Here is a 19,199-nt window from a genome sequence, read left to right on the forward strand (position 1 = left end):
TTGAACAGCTCGGCTGGTAAGCCATCGACTCCTGCTGCCTTATTATTCTTTAGCCTGTTTATTGCAGACTTTACCTCATCTTGGCTGGGCGGTATACATTCAATACCATCTTCTGGGATTGGATATGTGGTATCTTCGTCGTCTTCGCTACTATTGGACACCAACAGTTTGGAAAAATGATCTTTCCATATCCTGAGCACACTATCTGTATCAGTTACCAAATTAAATTACCATGCTGGTCTCTACAGGAGGATGTGCCTGTACCAAAGCCATCAGTTTGATGTTTTAAAGAACTTTCGGACTTCATTCTGGCTCCTGTACATCTCGATTTTTTCACACTCTCGCTTTTCCATTTCTCTCTTTTTCTCCCGATACCTCTCTCGTACGCTACGCGTTGCTACTAATTGTAGAGTAGCCCTATATGCCGCATTTTGCTCTTCGGTAGCAGCACGACACTCCTGGTCATACCATGGATTCCTCGGTGGTGGTCTCTGGTATCCAAGTATGGATTTTGCGGCTGTTTGCGTGGAATGGACAATACTTTGCCATTGTGCCGATATGTTATCGGAACGAGAAGTACTTTGATTAAGCAATTGGGCCAGTTGAGTGGAATATGCTGTGGTTATCTGTTGTGATTGCAGCTTACCGATGTCTAACATTCGCGTTGTGTCTGTTCGTACTTTATTCGCTACGTTTAACCGTGTACGTACCTTTGCTGCAACAAGGTAGAGGTCCGAGTCTATGTTCGAACATCCAACACGCTCGATTAATGTCTCCCATTTATCACAACGTGATCAATTTGATTTCTTGTTTTCTGATCCGGAGACAGCCAGTTGCCCTTATGAATATCGAGATGATTAAATCTGGTACTGCTAACTACCATGTTTTTTGCAGCTGCAAAGTCTATCAGCTTCATACCATTGTCAGATGTTTCACTGTGGAGACTGAATTTCCCGACTGTTGGGCCAAAGATATTCTCCTTTCAAGTTTTGGCATTAAAATCGCCTAGAATAATTTTAATAATTTAATTTTTCATGGGCAAGACAATGGTTATATGTTTCTTCTAAGCGCTCATTGAATATATATTTGGTCGGTTCGTCTTTGTCTTCGGTTGGAGCATGAGCGCAGATAAAGCTAATGTTGAAGAATTTTGCTTTTATCTATATTGTAGCAAGTCTTTTATTCACTGGTGTGAAGCTGGAGACCAAATGTTTTAACCCCCGACCAATTACAAATCCGCAGGCAAACTCATGCTTTGTGTCAGGGCAGCTATAATACTGTTACGAATGTCTCTGATAGGTTTAAGTTAATTTAGTTTAATTTCCGTTAATTTAAAAATTTGAATGTACCGTAAAGTTTTATTACGCAGTTACTTTATTTAAGCAACAACAACTACCATGTAGAATTCTCTTCATCATTCTAGTTCTTACTTTACCGTTTATTAATGTGCTTGTGTTTTCAATTGTTTAGCTATAATCATGCAATTATCGTTTAGTTTGCCATTTCTTGTATTTGTTTCGTTGTGCTTTGTTTGTTTTTGTAATTACGTCATTAGTGTGCTTGTCCACTTGTATTGATCTTCGCCCATGTATGTGAATGTGGTTGTTCGCTTAATGCGAATGTGCGTCTGTGTGTTCGTTGCACAGATTCGAGGTTTGCCGGATGTGTTCTGGAGAATTCTTGAACAAGGGGATTTTGAGATAAATACAGGCGGAATCAGCAACGAGAGTTAGTTGTGTTTTAAGCGTTGAACTGAACAGATCGGTTAAAGAATAGCTGCGTGCTAACTAGAGACAAGCTGTGTGCTTAGTAAGCAAAGTCGGTTCCGAATAAGTGTAATAAAGTAAATAAAGCATTGTAGAAACGTAATCTGAAACGAACCCTGTTCTATTTGGTACAAATCGTACTGGGGAATAAAACTACGTCTACACGGAAATTAGTTGAACCTAATTCCGTAACAATATAGTGCGTCACCTTTAGGTGTTGTTGTGACGCTTTTCCCAACCCATCGTATTTCCTGTGTGGCAGTAATGTCGGCCTTGTACTTTTCAAGTACATCTGCCAATGCGTAAACTGCACCTTCTCTATAAAGAGTGCGAACATTCCAGGTGCATTTCTCTCTTTTTCTCCCGATACCTCTCTCGTACGCTACGCGTTGCTACTAATTGTAGAGTAGCCCTATATGCCGCATTTTGCTCTTCGGTAGCAGCACGACACTCCTGGTCATACCATGGATTCCTCGGTGGTGGTCTCTGGTATCCAAGTATGGATTTTGCGGCTGTTTGCGTGGAATGGACAATACTTTGCCATTGTGCCGATATGTTATCGGAACGAGAAGTACTTTGATTAAGCAATTGGGCCAGTTGAGTGGAATATGCTGTGGTTATCTGTTGTGATTGCAGCTTACCGATGTCTAACATTCGCGTTGTGTCTGTTCGTACTTTATTCGCTACGTTTAACCGTGTACGTACCTTTGCTGCAACAAGGTAGAGGTCCGAGTCTATGTTCGAACATCCAACACGCTCGATTAATGTCTCCCATTTATCACAACGTGATCAATTTGATTTCTTGTTTTCTGATCCGGAGACAGCCAGTTGCCCTTATGAATATCGAGATGATTAAATCTGGTACTGCTAACTACCATGTTTTTTGCAGCTGCAAAGTCTATCAGCTTCATACCATTGTCAGATGTTTCACTGTGGAGACTGAATTTCCCGACTGTTGGGCCAAAGATATTCTCCTTTCAAGTTTTGGCATTAAAATCGCCTAGAATAATTTTAATAATTTAATTTTTCATGGGCAAGACAATGGTTATATGTTTCTTCTAAGCGCTCATTGAATATATATTTGGTCGGTTCGTCTTTGTCTTCGGTTGGAGCATGAGCGCAGATAAAGCTAATGTTGAAGAATTTTGCTTTTATCTATATTGTAGCAAGTCTTTTATTCACTGGTGTGAAGCTGGAGACCAAATGTTTTAACCCCCGACCAATTACAAATCCGCAGGCAAACTCATGCTTTGTGTCAGGGCAGCTATAATACTGTTACGAATGTCTCTGATAGGTTTAAGTTAATTTAGTTTAATTTCCGTTAATTTAAAAATTTGAATGTACCGTAAAGTTTTATTACGCAGTTACTTTATTTAAGCAACAACAACTACCATGTAGAATTCTCTTCATCATTCTAGTTCTTACTTTACCGTTTATTAATGTGCTTGTGTTTTCAATTGTTTAGCTATAATCATGCAATTATCGTTTAGTTTGCCATTTCTTGTATTTGTTTCGTTGTGCTTTGTTTGTTTTTGTAATTACGTCATTAGTGTGCTTGTCCACTTGTATTGATCTTCGCCCATGTATGTGAATGTGGTTGTTCGCTTAATGCGAATGTGCGTCTGTGTGTTCGTTGCACAGATTCGAGGTTTGCCGGATGTGTTCTGGAGAATTCTTGAACAAGGGGATTTTGAGATAAATACAGGCGGAATCAGCAACGAGAGTTAGTTGTGTTTTAAGCGTTGAACTGAACAGATCGGTTAAAGAATAGCTGCGTGCTAACTAGAGACAAGCTTTGTGCTTAGTAAGCAAAGTCGGTTCCGAATAAGTGTAATAAAGTAAATAAAGCATTGTAGAAACGTAATCTGAAACGAACCCTGTTCTATTTGGTACAAATCGTACTGGGGAATAAAACTACGTCTACACGGAAATTAGTTGAACCTAATTCCGTAACAATATAGTGCGTCACCTTTAGGTGTTGTTGTGACGCTTTTCCCAACCCATCGTATTTCCTGTGTGGCAGTAATGTCGGCCTTGTACTTTTCAAGTACATCTGCCAATGCGTAAACTGCACCTTCTCTATAAAGAGTGCGAACATTCCAGGTGCAGATTCGCAGATCATGGTCCTTAAACGTTTGCGGGGGTCGTCAACTTTAGAGGGATTTGTTTTTCTTTTATTTCGTTTTTTCATGGTAGACTGTTTTTTCTAGGGGAGGGTTACTAACCCGACGCCCAAAACCTAAGTTTTTAACGTTCTTATGGATGAAGGCACGGCACATGTTAGCTCACTACCTTTAACGACTGTTAAAGGTAGATCCCCAGGTGACACCCCGGGAGGTCAGAGTCCACATGAGATGAAAGAGGGCTTTGCCATGTTAAAGCCGGTCAGGACCGTTCCTTGGTATTTTCCATCCCCTTCGTCACGATATATAATAGTATATATTACGATGTCGGTCATTGCCTTCAAGAGTATAGAGCGCACCATTTTGGCGAAAAGTTTTGATCTTTTGTGGGGGAGGTACCTGGACAAAATATTACGATGCGCAAAATTTGAACCAAATCGGTTCATTCGTTTGAGAATTATCGTGCGCACCAGCCAGCCGGACAGACAGATGGCTAAATCCGCTCAAAATTGTCTGAAACTAATTTGTCCAAACATGCTTGGGATCTAAAATGAATATTTCTATGAGACACATTTTGGTCTTATGAAAGTGTATATACATACCTTCGTTAGCCTTAAGACTGAGGATGTAAAAATGTATAGTGTTGCTTTAACCATATATTTTGTGTCACAATATATATATTGTTGCAACAACAATATAAATCTTGCATTTTTAAAATATTCTATTTGTCTCAGAATATGGTTACTGCTACTATGTCACTTCTCTGTGATACGAAAAGTGGGCATAAACTGGATGAAACCGTAAACATACTGAGCTTTTGTGTTGAGTTAAACGATGGTGTGTGTGGATATTCTTCAACACAGACCTGGTGTAGTTTCGCAAGAAAAAAATATGTAGCTTTAAAAGATAACACAAGGACTATTAGCGTTAAAAATTTTAAATTGATCCAAAACAGCCCTGACTTTATGTGAATGTGAGGAATATTTTGTGAGATGGAATTTGAAAACAATTCTATAACAGCTCTTATGCTGCATTTACGCAAAAAGACAGGACATCTTGGAACTTGAAGTTTAAAAAATATTGCAAGGGACAACATTTAGAGCCGAGAGTGTTCATGCGCAACAATCAGCCATAATTCCCCTGGGCCACCTAGCCCTGGCTACGATAATAAAAATCAATAACCACTTATGTTGTGTGCCGTGTATTCTACAAGCATGATTTGTTAACCCTTCCGATCCTTTGGGTTATCAGCGGCATTTTTATAGCTGATGTGTTAACTCTAGTTTAGTGTTGTATCTGTAGAGGGACTCTCTAATTCATTTTTTGAGTTACCGACAAAAATCGGTAACATTAAAACGCAGAATTATCAATGAAAAGTTCAAATAAAAGTTGACAACACTATTGCTATCGGTAGAACTTTACGACTGCTTTTTATTGGCCCCTAACTTACCGAATAATATCGTTAATTACCGAAAAAAAATATTTTAGAATCGCACTACTGGTCGTGGCCTGTGGCCTTAGTTTTCTTCGGCCGGTTTTGGGACGTATACCATCTTCTGGAATTGGTTCTGTGGTATAATTTTCATCACTTCTATTAGATACAGTTTTGAAGAGTGATTTTTTCCATAAACTCAGCAAGCTATCTGCATCTTTTACCAGATTTCCTTGAAACTTGCAGTGCTTTAAATTTGTAGCTATTCACGCAGAGAAAAAAATATGATTGATCCAACAATATTCGAAGAGCAAAATATGTATTGTAAAGATATTGCTAGATTCCACATGTAGTATTGTGATTCCAACAACCGTTTTTGTTAATTACAGCCATAGTTTTTGTCATATCCAACAATAGTTTTTGTCTGCAGGACAATATTATTCTCTTTTCTTCGACAATTTTATTCTCTTCTCTCGGTATTCGATGCCATGGTGAACAAAAAAACAATTTTGGTGAGTTTTGTTTGTATGAAATCCTCTTATCTTTGTTCTTTTGTTTTGTATGTACACCATGAGATTCTTGTTAAACCCTCCCTCGTCGGAGACCCTATAAAGTATATATATATTATTGATCAGCATAAAATTCTATGTCGATTTGACCATGTCCGTCTGTCCGTCCGTCTGTCTGTTGAAATCAAGATACAGCTCGCAATTTTAAAGATAGAGAAGTTGTTATTACTTGCAGGATGGTTGGTATTGAAAATGGGATATATCGGTCCACACCTTCATATAGCCCCCATATAACGGTACCTCCCGATTTTCGGTATTTTGAAGGTTTTAGCTTCATTATCCTACCAAAATGGCTGAAATTTGGTACGTAGTCTTCTTTAAGGCTATAAAACTTTCCCCCAGAATTTTGTCGGTATCGGTCGACACCTTCATATAACCCCCATAGAACGGTACCTCCCGATTTTCGGTATTTTGAAGGTTTTAGCTTCATTATCACACCGAAATGGCAGAAATTTGGTACTTAGTCTACGTTGGTGGTATAAAACTTTCCCCCAGAACTTTGTCGGTATCGGTCCATGACTTCATATAGCCCCCATAGAACGGTACCTCCCGATTTTCGGTATTTTGAACGTTGTGGCCTCAATATTCCACCGAAATGGCTGAAATTTGGTATTTAGACTTCGTTGGGGGTACTCAAACTTCCCCTTTAAATTTTCGGTATAGGTCCCCATGGAAAATTACCTCCCGATTTTTCGTATTTTAAAGGTTGTGTCTTCAATATTCTACCAAAATGGCTGAAATTTGGTATTCAGTCTTCAATGTGATATAAAACTGTTCGCCAGAAATATGTCTGTACAAGTCCACGCTTTCATATTGCCCCATTTCTGACTAAAATTCGTCGGTATCCACGTTTCGGTCCACGTTTCGATATAGCCCCCCTAGAACGGTACCTGCCGATTTTCGCAATACTGAGGATTGTGACGTCAATATCCCACCGAAATGGCTGAAATTCGTTATTTCGTCTTCGAAGAGTTATAAAATATTCCAGAAGAGTATTATCAGTATAGGTCCACGTCTTCCTATATCCCCATAGAAGCTTACTTCTTGATTTTCGGTATTTTTTTAGTTTTAGCCACATTCTCTTACCGAAATATAAGAAATTTGGTATTTTGTCTTCTTTGAGCCTAAAAACTTTCCGTCAGAAATTTGTCGGTATTGATCGACGTTTTGAAATAGCCCCCATAGAATGGTGCCTCACATTGTTTTACCGAAATTGCTGAAATTTAGTATTAAGTCTTCTTCATACACGAAAGGAAACTAATTATTCCATTTTACTTCAATACAACTTGTGGTGGAGGGTATAACAAGTTTGGCCCGGCCGAACTTAACGCCGTTCTTACTTGTTTTTATTTGTTTCTGCTTTCTCGTTCTTCTTATGTGTTTTTGGTCGTAATTTGTGTTTTCTTTTCATATTTGCTGTGATTTTATGGTATTCCATATGTTGGTGTAGGTGCTTGGAGGATGAGCACAATGGAGTTGTTTGTTGTATTTTTAGTTTGACCTGGCAAAACCTGGCCATGTGTTGTGTTGTGTTTGTCAATGCTCATAATAAAATACGTGACATTTATACCAAAGTTATGCGGAAAGTGTATATGAGAATTATATACGATCAAATCAAAAATTTCAGTAACAGGTTTTCTGGGCTGACAATAGTTTTTGTAAAAATTCTAGATTATGATAGTTCATAATATAGTTATTGTCAATGATTTTTACAATATTGAGGAGGCTCGCAAGTTGTTTTTGTTGTATGTTTGGAGCAAACGATGGTATTTTTGAATTTGCCATTGCAATGCTTGAAAACAACAAATAAGTTGTTGGAACAAAAATAGATATTCTTGTTCCAACAAAAGCGTGTGTATACAGTGTGTCACGCTTGAAAACATTAGGTGTTGGTTTTTTCAGCCTACTGATAATGCAAAAGGTACCATGTTTTTACATTGCTTGGTATTGGGTTATTCGGCTCGTGTGACTCCCAAATTTTTGCTGGTATATCATAATAGTGTGCTCCATATTGGATTGAATAGATTGAAACGAACAAAATTTGATGTTTTGTGAGTAAAATATACAAAAAATGTCTAAAAAAATACCATTTAGGGGGGTGGGGGCGGTCCTCCCCCTGGCTACGTCGGTGCAATAAATTTTTAAAATTGACACCACCAATAAATATCAAAAACGATTTCAAGATATCAAATTATCGATGTCTCAAGTTTTAGTTTCATTTCTTTAACACAGTAAGGCATTAATAGGTCATTAATCATTGAGGAAATTGCCCTAAGCTGCAATTAATATATTCCTATCCCAGCCATACTTGATTGAGTTCGACATCACGTTCGTAAAACATCACGTTTATTAGCCGTTTCTATGTTATTGCATGCAAACAAAAAAAAACTCGTTTAAATTGTTTTCAAATAGTATTTTACAATTATTATTGTTGTTGTTATATGTATGTAAAGCACGGCAGCAGGCCATACAATTGCAAATATTTTAAAAGCTATAAATTTAAATTGATAAAAATTCAGTATTAAATATTTTTTCCACACAAAAAATTATTCAATAAAAGAATTCTGAAAAAAAATATTTTCATTGAAATACATATGTGCCTCAATTCAAGTGCCAATTACTGTTAGCACCTAAAATATTCATTCATACAATCAATTAATCATTTTCAATATTACCGCTACCCACGAAAACGATCAGTGTTTCAGGTTTATTTTAAAGAGAGCAGTGTAATGTTAAGTCAGTAACAGTATTAGAAAAAAAAATCAATTGATTTTAACAACTTGTCAGAAAGTTAAGTGTAACCGAAATACATACTGACTCGTACATGGTAGTTGGTTGTTAGGAGTCGGTCAAGGTTGTTCCATAAAAAAACATTCGTTTGATTTATGGAGTAAAATCGATGTTCGAAAATATTTTCAAACCAACGATGTAATAATTAAAACCGTATTACATAGTTCAAATCATTCATGTAATCAAAATGACTATTTAATAAAAATTAATATACAAATTACATTAACATTTGTATACGGCAAATCTTTGTTCATGAAGATACGATACGTTGCACTTATGTATATTCGCGGACCACATAGACCGACCAATCTCGCTGGCGGCAGATAGCTGTGACATTCGCGGACGACGTGAACATGCTGTCAAATGTGACCCCGAGAATCTATTGAATGGCCGTAGATTTATTGGAGGATATCTGCATATTCCTCACGTGGAAAAGGGGGTACGAACGCTCAAATAGGAGTTCAACCTTTAACAAATGACATCAGGGAAGGTACCGTCAAGATGGTAAAATCATTCGCATACGTTACGACCTCAATGATGACCTGAAGGGGGCGGAATAAGTAGAGGTAGGGGTTAAACGGTTCCGAAGATATAACCCTAACTTGGGTAACTCCCTGTTTCACTCTACGTGGCTTTTACTTCATGTTCCTGAATTCCACGACTGGCGTCCACACATATAAATGATTATCCAACGTTTCAAACGTGGTAGGAGGAGGAGTGCTTGACAGTATCAAAAGCTTTTGATAAGTCGAGTACCTCTAACACTGTCCTATCGCACGTGTTACACTGGTTGAGTTCTCGATTAATATGTGTGGAGATGACATGCAGAGCTGTTGTCGTGCTGTGCAGCGGGATAGCTATTACTGACCCTGGGGAGGATTAAAGGCGCAAAAGTCTTTGCTACGGGTGAAACAAAAGCCAGATCGGTCTGCACGATTCCCATTTGCTGGCATCCTTGCCTTTGCCCCTTCTCTTGAGCACCTTGTTCCTACATTTCAGTTTATCGCAGATAGCTGTGGCATGCGCGGACGACGTAAAAGTGGTGTCGAATGTGAGCCCCAGAATTTTGGGGCAGTTTGTGGTCGGAATTCTGCTACCATCGACCCTAATATTCAACTCTCTTCTATACTGCGCCGCCCATGTGCTGAACAGAGTGGCCGTCGATTTAGTGGCGGATATCTGCATATTCCTCGCGTGGAAAAAGGTGGTAATATCGGTTAAATAGGAGTTCAGTCTCTAACAGATATCATCAGGGTAGGTACCTGATGCCAGGATCGTACAATCATCCGCATACGTTACGATCTTAATGTCGTCTGGAGGGGGCGGAATACAGGAGAGGTAGAGGTTAAACAGTTTCGGAGATATCACCCCTCCTTGCGGAACTCTCTGTCTCACTCTACGGGGCTTGGGTTTCTTGTTCCTGAATTCCACAAACGACTGGCTACCACACATATAGTTAATTATCGAACGTTTCAGACTTGGCCGGAGGGTTGTCTGCTCGATGTACTCGAACAGCGTGGAGTGCTTGACAGTATCAAAGGCTTTTGATAAGTCAAGCGCCACCATCACAGTTCTATCGCACGGCCGCTCCTGGTTGAGTCATCGACAAATATGTCTGGAGATGGCGTGCAGCGCTTTTGTAGTGCTGTGCTGCTTATGGAATCCATGCTGATGATCGGCAACTAGATAGTTATTTCTAATGCTAGGGAGGACTAAGGCTTCAAGGGTCTTCGCTACAGGTGACAAAAGCGAAATCGGCCTGTACGATTCACCTTTGCTGGCATCCTTGCCTGGCTTCAGTAGCGGGACCACCCTGCCCATTTGCCAGACTTCAGAAACGATGTGGGTAGCTAGCGACAGGTTGGGAACTTTAGTGAGATACTCAAGTTCGGGTTTATCCAGCTATTTTAGCATTACCATGGAGATTCCGTCAGGCCTCACACTTTAAATGGTTTGGCGCCCCTGATGACATTCGTCCATTGGTATCGTCCATTGTGAATTTGGGTGGTTCTTTCTCGGCATAAATAGATCTAATGCGACGTAGTACTCTTCACTTCGCCCTGTCAACTTCGAGGTGCTCAATGAACTTTCGATTAAAATAACTAGCGCATCTCTTCGGATCAATCAGCGTAACATCGCCGTAACATAGGACCCCAGCTATCTTCCATCTTTCCAGGGTGCGAGAGCGACTTAACCATTACCCACAATTCAATAATTCCGGCTCCAGTGTTACAACTCCTCGGATGATTTCGCCACTCGTTCCGCTTATGCTCAACGACCAACCTGTTAACTTCCAATGTCAGCTCCCTGACACTGGGCTTTGCTCGACGAAACTCATCACGCTCATGTGCTAATCCCGTTGCCTCTGTTAGGAAATTTGCTTTCACTTCGGGTATTCGACCAGGGAGCGGCTGCAGCAGTATTGATGTCTCGTAACGTCCTCACTGCTACCCGAACATCAGAAGTGTTTAGGCAGATCTCAGAAGCCGTGATTGGTGAACTCTCTGAAACTAGGCCAATTAGCTTTGCCATGATTTATGAAAGTGCGGCGTTCAGAGGTGATGAAATCGAGAGGTCTGCTTATTGAGACAATTATAGGGAGATGGTCTGAGTCAACAGAAACAACAGGTTGCAAGGTGGCGTTATTTGCCAGACCAGGTGACATGATGGTTATATCTTGCGAACTGTGACACTCTCCTATTTATCCTTCTTTTCTGGGTTCAAGAGGGACTTAACTGTTGCCTAAAATTCACTTATTCCGACTTCATGGTGCAACTTTTCAGACGATTTTACCACTTGTTCCGCTTATGCTCACCGACGAACCTGTTAACTTCCAGTGTCAGCTCCCTCACACTGGGGACACTGGGGTTGGTAATCCCGTCGCTTCCGAAAGGAAATTTGGTCTTTAGGTTAGTTTGAGGCTGCTTCACTCGGAAACCCTTGGTCCATTGTGTTCATCCTGTATAAGCTGTTTTCAGATGCTGGAAATGATGATTTAATGATGATGGTGTATTGCTTAGATGTTTGAAGATGAAGGAGATGATAGAGTGTTGATGCAACTTGATGAAATAAGGATGATGGATAGAGGTGAAGAGATGATGGTGAGTGTGGAGGCGTATCTGGAAAAGTGAAAAAGAAATTTGTTATTAAGGGTTGCTAGTGATCTTTGCCAAGCCATGCTAAATGTCTGGCAAAGTTGAGTAGGACGATGGGATCTATGTTAGACAGGAAGGTCAGAGTGTCTATCTCATATCTGCCAAGTGTACGGTATCTCCTTGTTTGCACATGGGGCACCTACAAAGCAGATGTTCGACAGTCTCTATCTCCTCCACATCTTCACATAGTCTGCAGTTGTCAATGCCACTGTCGTCCCATTTTGAAGTTAGCGATCTCACTCTGCAGTGACAGAGACGATGGAAGCCGTTCTTCGAAGAGAAACCACAGCCCAGATTGCCTTGGATACACTACAACCAGGTTCCAATAGCCATCTTTGATGTGCTTTCTCATTGAAGAACTCCCGAAGTTTGCCGATGTGGTGACACATCGGTGGCCAGACGGTTTCATCAACTGATAAGTCGATAGACCTAGAGCCACCTCGAGCCAGTTCATCTGCTACCTCCTTGCCCATGATTTTGCTGTGACCGATATCGTGTATATCCTGCAGAGATCTCCTGCAATCAAGAATAGCTCTTGAGTTTATGGTCCATGACTTGAGTGCCGCTTGACTACCGACATATATAGTCACCGGTCCTGTAAGACTGCCTTTAAGCCCTTTAACCAATTCAGCTGCTTTCCTGATAGCAAGAATCTCCGCCTGAAAAACACTACAATTATCGTACAGCTTATATGAGTTTTTAGTTAGTGGATTCTCGCAGTAGACGCCAGCGCCAGTACCTTCTTCCATCTTGGACCCGTATGTATAAATTGCCAGACAGTCCAGAGGAGATATGCACTCAGCCCATGCGTCTCTGCTTGGGAATATAACGGTTAAGGAGTCAAACTTGAATGAGGTAGGCATATAATCGATTACGCAACTATTGTCACCTTGAGTTAGTTTTAGGACATTCGAGTGTCCAAAGTGTGAACCACGCCAACACTCTGACTCCCGGAGTCTAAGAGCAGTCCTCGCCGCCTGAAACTGGATTAGGATATCCAATGGTTGGAGATCCAGGATGACTTTTAAAACGGCTTGAGGAGTGCTCTTATTCGATCCGGTATTTGATAATTTGGAAAGTAGCGCTTTGTTCCCAAGAGCTTGCCACCAGACCAGTCCACCATAGGTAAGTATGGGCAGGACCACTGTTACATACAGCCAGTGTATGATCTGTGGTCTCAGTCCCCAGCTTTTCCCAATGGAGTTCTTACAGGAATAGAGTGCAATGAGTCCTTTCTTCGTTCGCTCCTCTACATTTCTTTTCCATGACAAGCAATGGTCCAGAATAGTGCCGAGGTATTTAGCTTCCGTAGAAAGTTCCAGGGCCACCCCGTCCAGGACTGGAGGCTCGAAATTGGGAACTTTGCGTTTCTTAGTGAATAGTACAAGCTCTGTTTTCTCCGGGTTTACTCCCAGACCATTGTTCTGGGCCCCAGTTTGCGAGTTGTACTAATGCTCTTTACATGAGCTGAGACAGAGTTGGCAAGAATTTGCCACTTATCAGCACAACCACATCATCAGCGTAGGCAACCACCTTTATCTTCAACCGACCGAAGCACACAAGTATTTCATTTATTACCAGAAGCCATAGCAGAGGTGAGAGAACTCCTCCCTGCGGAGTGCCTCTGTTAACAGATTTCCTCGCGGAACTCTCTCCTATGGATGAGTTGATGATTCTACTCTTCAGTATGTCGTCAATCCATTCGACAAGGATGGAGGAAACACCTGCGTTGCTGAGAGCATTGTAGATTGATTCAAGCTTCACGTTATTGAAAGCCCCCTCTAAATTTGATCTTACTTCAGTGAGCGGCTGCAGCAGAAACGATGTCTCGGATAGTCCTCACTGCTACGCGAGCATCAGACGTGTTTAGGCTGATCCCAGAAGCCGTGATTAGTGAACTCTCTGAAACTAGGCCAATTAGCTTTGCCATGATTTATGAAAGTGCTGCGTTCAGAGGTGATGAAATGGCGAATATTATGCGGAGACGGTCTGACCCATCAAAAAACTGTGTGTTTCCAAGCGACGTCATTTGTCAGACCAGGTGACGCGGTGGTTTTATCTGACGAACTGTGACACTCTCCGCAAATTTTAGTAGAGGCGTCCACATTGACCGTGCAAAACGTAGAGATATCAATCAGCTCATCCAGCAATATACCCCTCTGGTCATTGCGGAGGACCGAATCCCACAACTTATGATGAGTATTAAAGTCCTACAAGGCCTAACAGTTATAACGTAGTGCTATTAATCGGCTCAACCAGCAATATACCCTCCGAATCCCACAACTTATGATGAGTATTAAGGTCCTACAAGGTATAACAGTTATGACCTTTCAAAAGCAGGCTGGATGGGCCTATAACCTGGAGTACAGCTATTTATCCGCTGGATGTATACGTATAAGCAACTATTCCTCGGTAGTTCCACACCTGACTGTATATACGGGGCATTAGAGCCAGGCTCAAGAGAGATGGGTCTCCACTTCTGGTGCGATCCTTCCTCAGTACGTTGAAACCATCACAACGCTGTAAGTTGCAGTTGTTGTTAAGCTTGGAACAGCAACGACTGATATGCTGCTTCTGCGACTGCTGTTGTTGGATTCCCGCACATGGCAATCCCTGAGATGGACCCACACTCCCGGCATCTATTACATCTCACCGAAGTTGGATGGGGATGTGACAAACTGACATCCCCTGACAGATGTAGATTTCTAGAACAATCTTTGACTGTAGTTAATCCATGCCACAAACCGCAATCATAGAGAACTTTTTTTTTAAATTACATTAAGTAGGATAGAGTTCCAGAGCTAAAGCCTCGTTCAAGATTCCTGTTTAACTTGTTTCTTGTTTAAATCGTTCCCAAATATCCTTTATATTAATTTGTATATTTCTTTTGCTTTTATTTTCAGCATTGTTCCACCACTAGGCGCTCTTATCCTCTTCTGCACTTTCATTTTGCCCATGTTGGGTTCAGGACCACAATGGAATTTGGTTGTTGGACATCATGCTGATATTTGCAAAAAGAATTGGTGGCGTAATTTGTTGTTCATTCACAACTACTTTGGTTTCAGCAATATGTGTCTGACGCATACACATCATTTGGGTATTGATACCCAGTTATTCGTTGTGGCTCCCTTCATGATTTTCGCAATGTGGAAATGGCCACGTAAAGGTGCTATGGCATTGGCAGCCTTGGCTTTAATAGCCACATTTGGACGTTATTATGTGACAGTTTTCTATGAATTATCCAATTACATTTATTTCGGCACGAAGTGAGTATTGAATTTGGAAAATTGTTTGTGAGTTAGTATTTTAATGTTTCTCCTCTTTCAGCATCAAACGTTTATTCCGCACCGCCGATCGCATGTACTCCTTCCCACCGCTACGTTCCACAGTTTATATTATGGGCATTTTCTTGGGCTTTGCTTTGCGTAAATTCCGTGGCATTAAATTGTCAAAGACTCAAATTGGTTGGGGTTGGTTTGTGGCCATTGCCTGTTTGTTGATTTCACTGCTGGGTCCAGCACCCATGGGCTCCATGAGTTATCAATACAATAGTACACACTCGGCAATTTATGCAGCCTTTGTTCCCATTACTTGGTGCATATTCTTTGTTTGGGTTGTTTTTGCCTCACACAATGGCTATACAAGTAAGAAAACGGAAAATGCATTATTTTCCAAGATTTTGTTAAATATTAATTACTTGTCTTTTTTAGATTTCATCACAGATATGTGTTCATGGAAGGGTTTCCAGGTGTCTACCAAACTATCGTATGCCATCTATTTGACACAATTTCCTGCCTATTTCTTCAATGTGGGACGTCGCCGTCATGTCCATCATTACTACAATTTCTTCTCAGTGATGGTAGGTGTTTTTTCTTCTCAACATAATTCCAGTAACTAAATACCGATTTTTTCTTTTTCTTACAGTTTGATACAAATGAGTATATTTGCATATTTGTTGCCTCTGTTGTATTGACGGTCTTGTTCGATGCACCATTCCAAAATATCAGAAAACTACTGACAAAACGTACGCCACCAACCGCTGTATCCTCTGGTCCTGACGCCAAGGAGAACAACAACACCACCACCAAATCAATTGCCGCCAATGATAGCACATCCAAAGACACCACAACACCAAGCAAACACTTGCACTCCGATTAGGTTTACACCACTCACACACACCGAACCACCATAGAATAGGCTGTAGTGTTGTTGTGTTTGTCCAAATGTAAAATTTCTGTGTATTTATGTAGTTTAATGTTGTTTTAGTTGTAGTCATGTATTGTATTTAATTCGATTTACGTTTATTATTATTTTTTTTAATTGTATACATTTACTATTCACTATTCCTCTTCATCTCCAAGCATATCTTCTTTACATGGTAGTCCTAAATTAATTACACATTAATCGACGCTGCTATTCCTGTACATACACTAAGCACGAAGCGCAAACCTGCATCCTGCATTTGCATCCACATCTAGTATTATTTCGTTTTTTTTTTTATTTTTTATTTTATTCATGCGAAACTAATGAGTTTGTTAGTCATTTGTTTTTAATTAAGCCATACATTTGTACAGATATAAAGTTAAAATAAATAAAAATTGAAAATTTATAAAAAAAACTTGGTACGATTTCATATGTTTATCACAGACCAACCTATCTATCGCTTTATACGTGGTCAACAAGGTTTTTTTCTATGAACCCCAAGTGCTGCCGGCTAGGGTCTTAAGGAACTTGTTTCTACATGTCATGCTGTGACCCCTAGAATCCCAGCAAAATTGTATGGAAGTGCTTCCATGAGATGCCATGATTTCACTGGATCTTTTGCATTGGTTCAAATGAAGTCGTGAAGGATTTGAATTCGTCAGCATTTGAACCCATGCAAAAGAAACCGTAAATGATCCGATCGTTTCATCAGCATTTGATCCCATTCAAAGGTAGTCATGAAAGATACGATCTTTTCGTCAGCATTTAAACCGATTCCATTGATCCAATAGAGATGTGATTGTGTTTTTATGAATACAATTGTATATTTTCCATGGCACAATTACCCAGGTAGTGGTGGTATCACACCAGCCGTTCAAATATGAAGTGTCAAATCCCTTTATAAAAAATATTTTTGTTGTAATTTCCCCAACAACATAAAGAAAGTTTTGAAATAACATATTCAAAATTTTACGATACTACTACCTTGGTAATTGTGCCATATTTTCTTTTATTTATGTTTGAAGCTACATACATAAGATTTACAGCCTGTTTTTGTAAAAATGCTTGCCTGTCACACAAACCGTTCGTACTAAAACGTATACGTTCAAAATTTGGTTTTTGTAAAATTTTACGAACCATTCGTTTTTATCTAAAAGCTTTACACGGTGCTCTTGAATCAAATTTAAATGGAAGGTGCTTACACCTGGGAAGTTTTTGCGGATTCTGAAACTACAATGTTCATAGATGAGAAAAATCATAAAACAAAAAAATCGCCGGAGCGCTTTTTACATAAATCGCGTTTCAAGTTGACATTTTTAGGGGTTGTTTAGGTTTTTGCAATTTTGCTTGGAAACCGCAAGTCCTATCAAAATGAGACTAAAGAAAATGTTGTAGCTATGAAAATTCTCTACAAGATTGACCTTAATGATATTTTCGTAGGTTTTACAACTTTTGAGATATAAAAGTTGAAATTGGGACCAAAATTCAATTCAATTCTGTATCGTCTCCTTGTAAAACAATGTCATGACTGCAATTTCCCAACTTAATCTTATAACAATCTGGTGTCGATTGTTCAGGAAAACACAAGTGAGGATTGATGTATACTGCCGGACGGACAAATTGTCTCAATGTGATCTTATCTGATAGTTACCATAACGTGTTAGAATGGAGATCACCCCTTGTGATCTTATCTGATGGTTATGTAACGCGTTAGATTGTAGATCACAAACTGAGCGATTTTATTGAATTTTGTTCTAGCCTAAGTACTAATCGTGAGAAGAAATAGTAGGGCGTTAATAGTTTACAGTTGCATAAAATGGTATATCGAAAGTAGTAATTGATGAGTTGTATTACAAGAGTAGTAGAATAAATTATTTACATAGTTGCATTCTGTCAGTTAACTTTAAAATACAATGAATCAATCACAATGGGAAATTGGAATATTTACAAACTCACAATGACAAAGTTACAAAACTCTGAATATTGTTACTATTGAAATGTAGAGGGCATTAAAGTGTAATTATTGAAATATGGATTGCTTCAATCTTATATTTTTAAAAAAATGGTACAACCTAGGAAAAATTACATAAGCCAGTCTTGTAGAGAATTTTCACAGCTATAAGATTTTCTCAGGTCCCATGCCTATAAGACTTGCCGTATTCAAGCAAAATCGCGAAACCCTAACAAAAAAAACGTAAAAATGTAAATTGAGCTTCTTTATCTCAAAAATGGTACAGCCTGAGAACAAATCATAAACGTCAATCCCGTAGAGAATTTTCACAGCTACAACATTTTCTTTAGCTCCATTTCGATTGGACTTGCGGTTTCCAAGCAAAATCGTGAAAACCTAAAAAACACCTAAAAATGTAAATTTTGACCGCGATTAAAAATCCCTACAGCGATTTTTTCTTGTTTTTGGATGTTTCTTATCTATGCACATTGCTGTTTCAGAATTCACATAAACTTCCCCTGTGTAAGCGGTTATCATTAAAAGTTAGTTAAGGCGCACCCTTCATGACATTGTTTTATAAGGGTGCGATACAGTTAGTGCATTTTCCCAACTTGAACTTCAATATCTCAAAAATGGTAAAACCTACAAAAATATCATTAAGGTCAATCTTGTAGAGAATTTTCATAGCTACAACATTTTCTTCTGTCTCATTTTGATAAGCAAAATCGTGAAAACCTAAACAACCCCTAAAAATGTCAACTTGAATCGCGATTTATTTAAAAAGCGCTCCGGCGATTTTTTTTGTTTTTTGATTTTTCTCATCTATGAACATTGTAGTTTCAGAATCTGCAAAAACTTCCCAGGTGTAAGCACCTTCCATTTAAATTTGATTCAAGAGCACCGTGTTTAGTATATTTCAGAAAAGCTTTTATATTTCAGGGTTTCCATAATACTTATTTTGTGAATTTTGCATCTGCATCTGTAAGTAATATGTATTGCTTGATGTCAAATTTATCAAAAAATAATTCAAACAATATGACATCCTAATACACCTGAAGATCGGCTTTACCACCCGTGAAACGTAGTGTAATGGTTGGATGCGTGGGACTTCGGTAGACTCCTAATTTTTCAATGTATCTTTAAAGGCCTAACAGCTCAACTCGAAAGAGAATTAATTAAATATCACTACAAATGGCCCTCGCCTTAATAA

General features: G+C 39.4%; 1 protein-coding gene across 2 annotated transcripts in view; it reads left to right on the forward strand.

Moving 5' to 3' along the window:
- The window catches only part of drd (drop dead), a 124,462-nt gene extending 108,009 nt beyond the window's left edge, over positions 1–16,453 (forward strand). For both annotated transcript variants that reach the window (XM_073974860.1, XM_073974861.1), the window contains exons 9-12: positions 14,739–15,101; positions 15,163–15,479; positions 15,546–15,694; positions 15,760–16,453. In XM_073974860.1, the coding sequence (XP_073830961.1) occupies positions 14,739–15,101; positions 15,163–15,479; positions 15,546–15,694; positions 15,760–15,993 (1,063 nt within the window). In that variant the 3' untranslated portion in view covers positions 15,994–16,453. The remainder of the gene's footprint in view (positions 1–14,738; positions 15,102–15,162; positions 15,480–15,545; positions 15,695–15,759) is intronic.
- The last annotated feature ends 2,746 nt before the right edge of the window (positions 16,454–19,199 follow it).

The sequence above is a fragment of the Musca autumnalis genome, unplaced genomic scaffold, assembly GCF_047663935.1.
Source record: "Musca autumnalis isolate F117 unplaced genomic scaffold, ASM4766393v1 scaffold_3, whole genome shotgun sequence".
NCBI lineage: Eukaryota > Metazoa > Arthropoda > Insecta > Diptera > Muscidae > Musca > Musca autumnalis.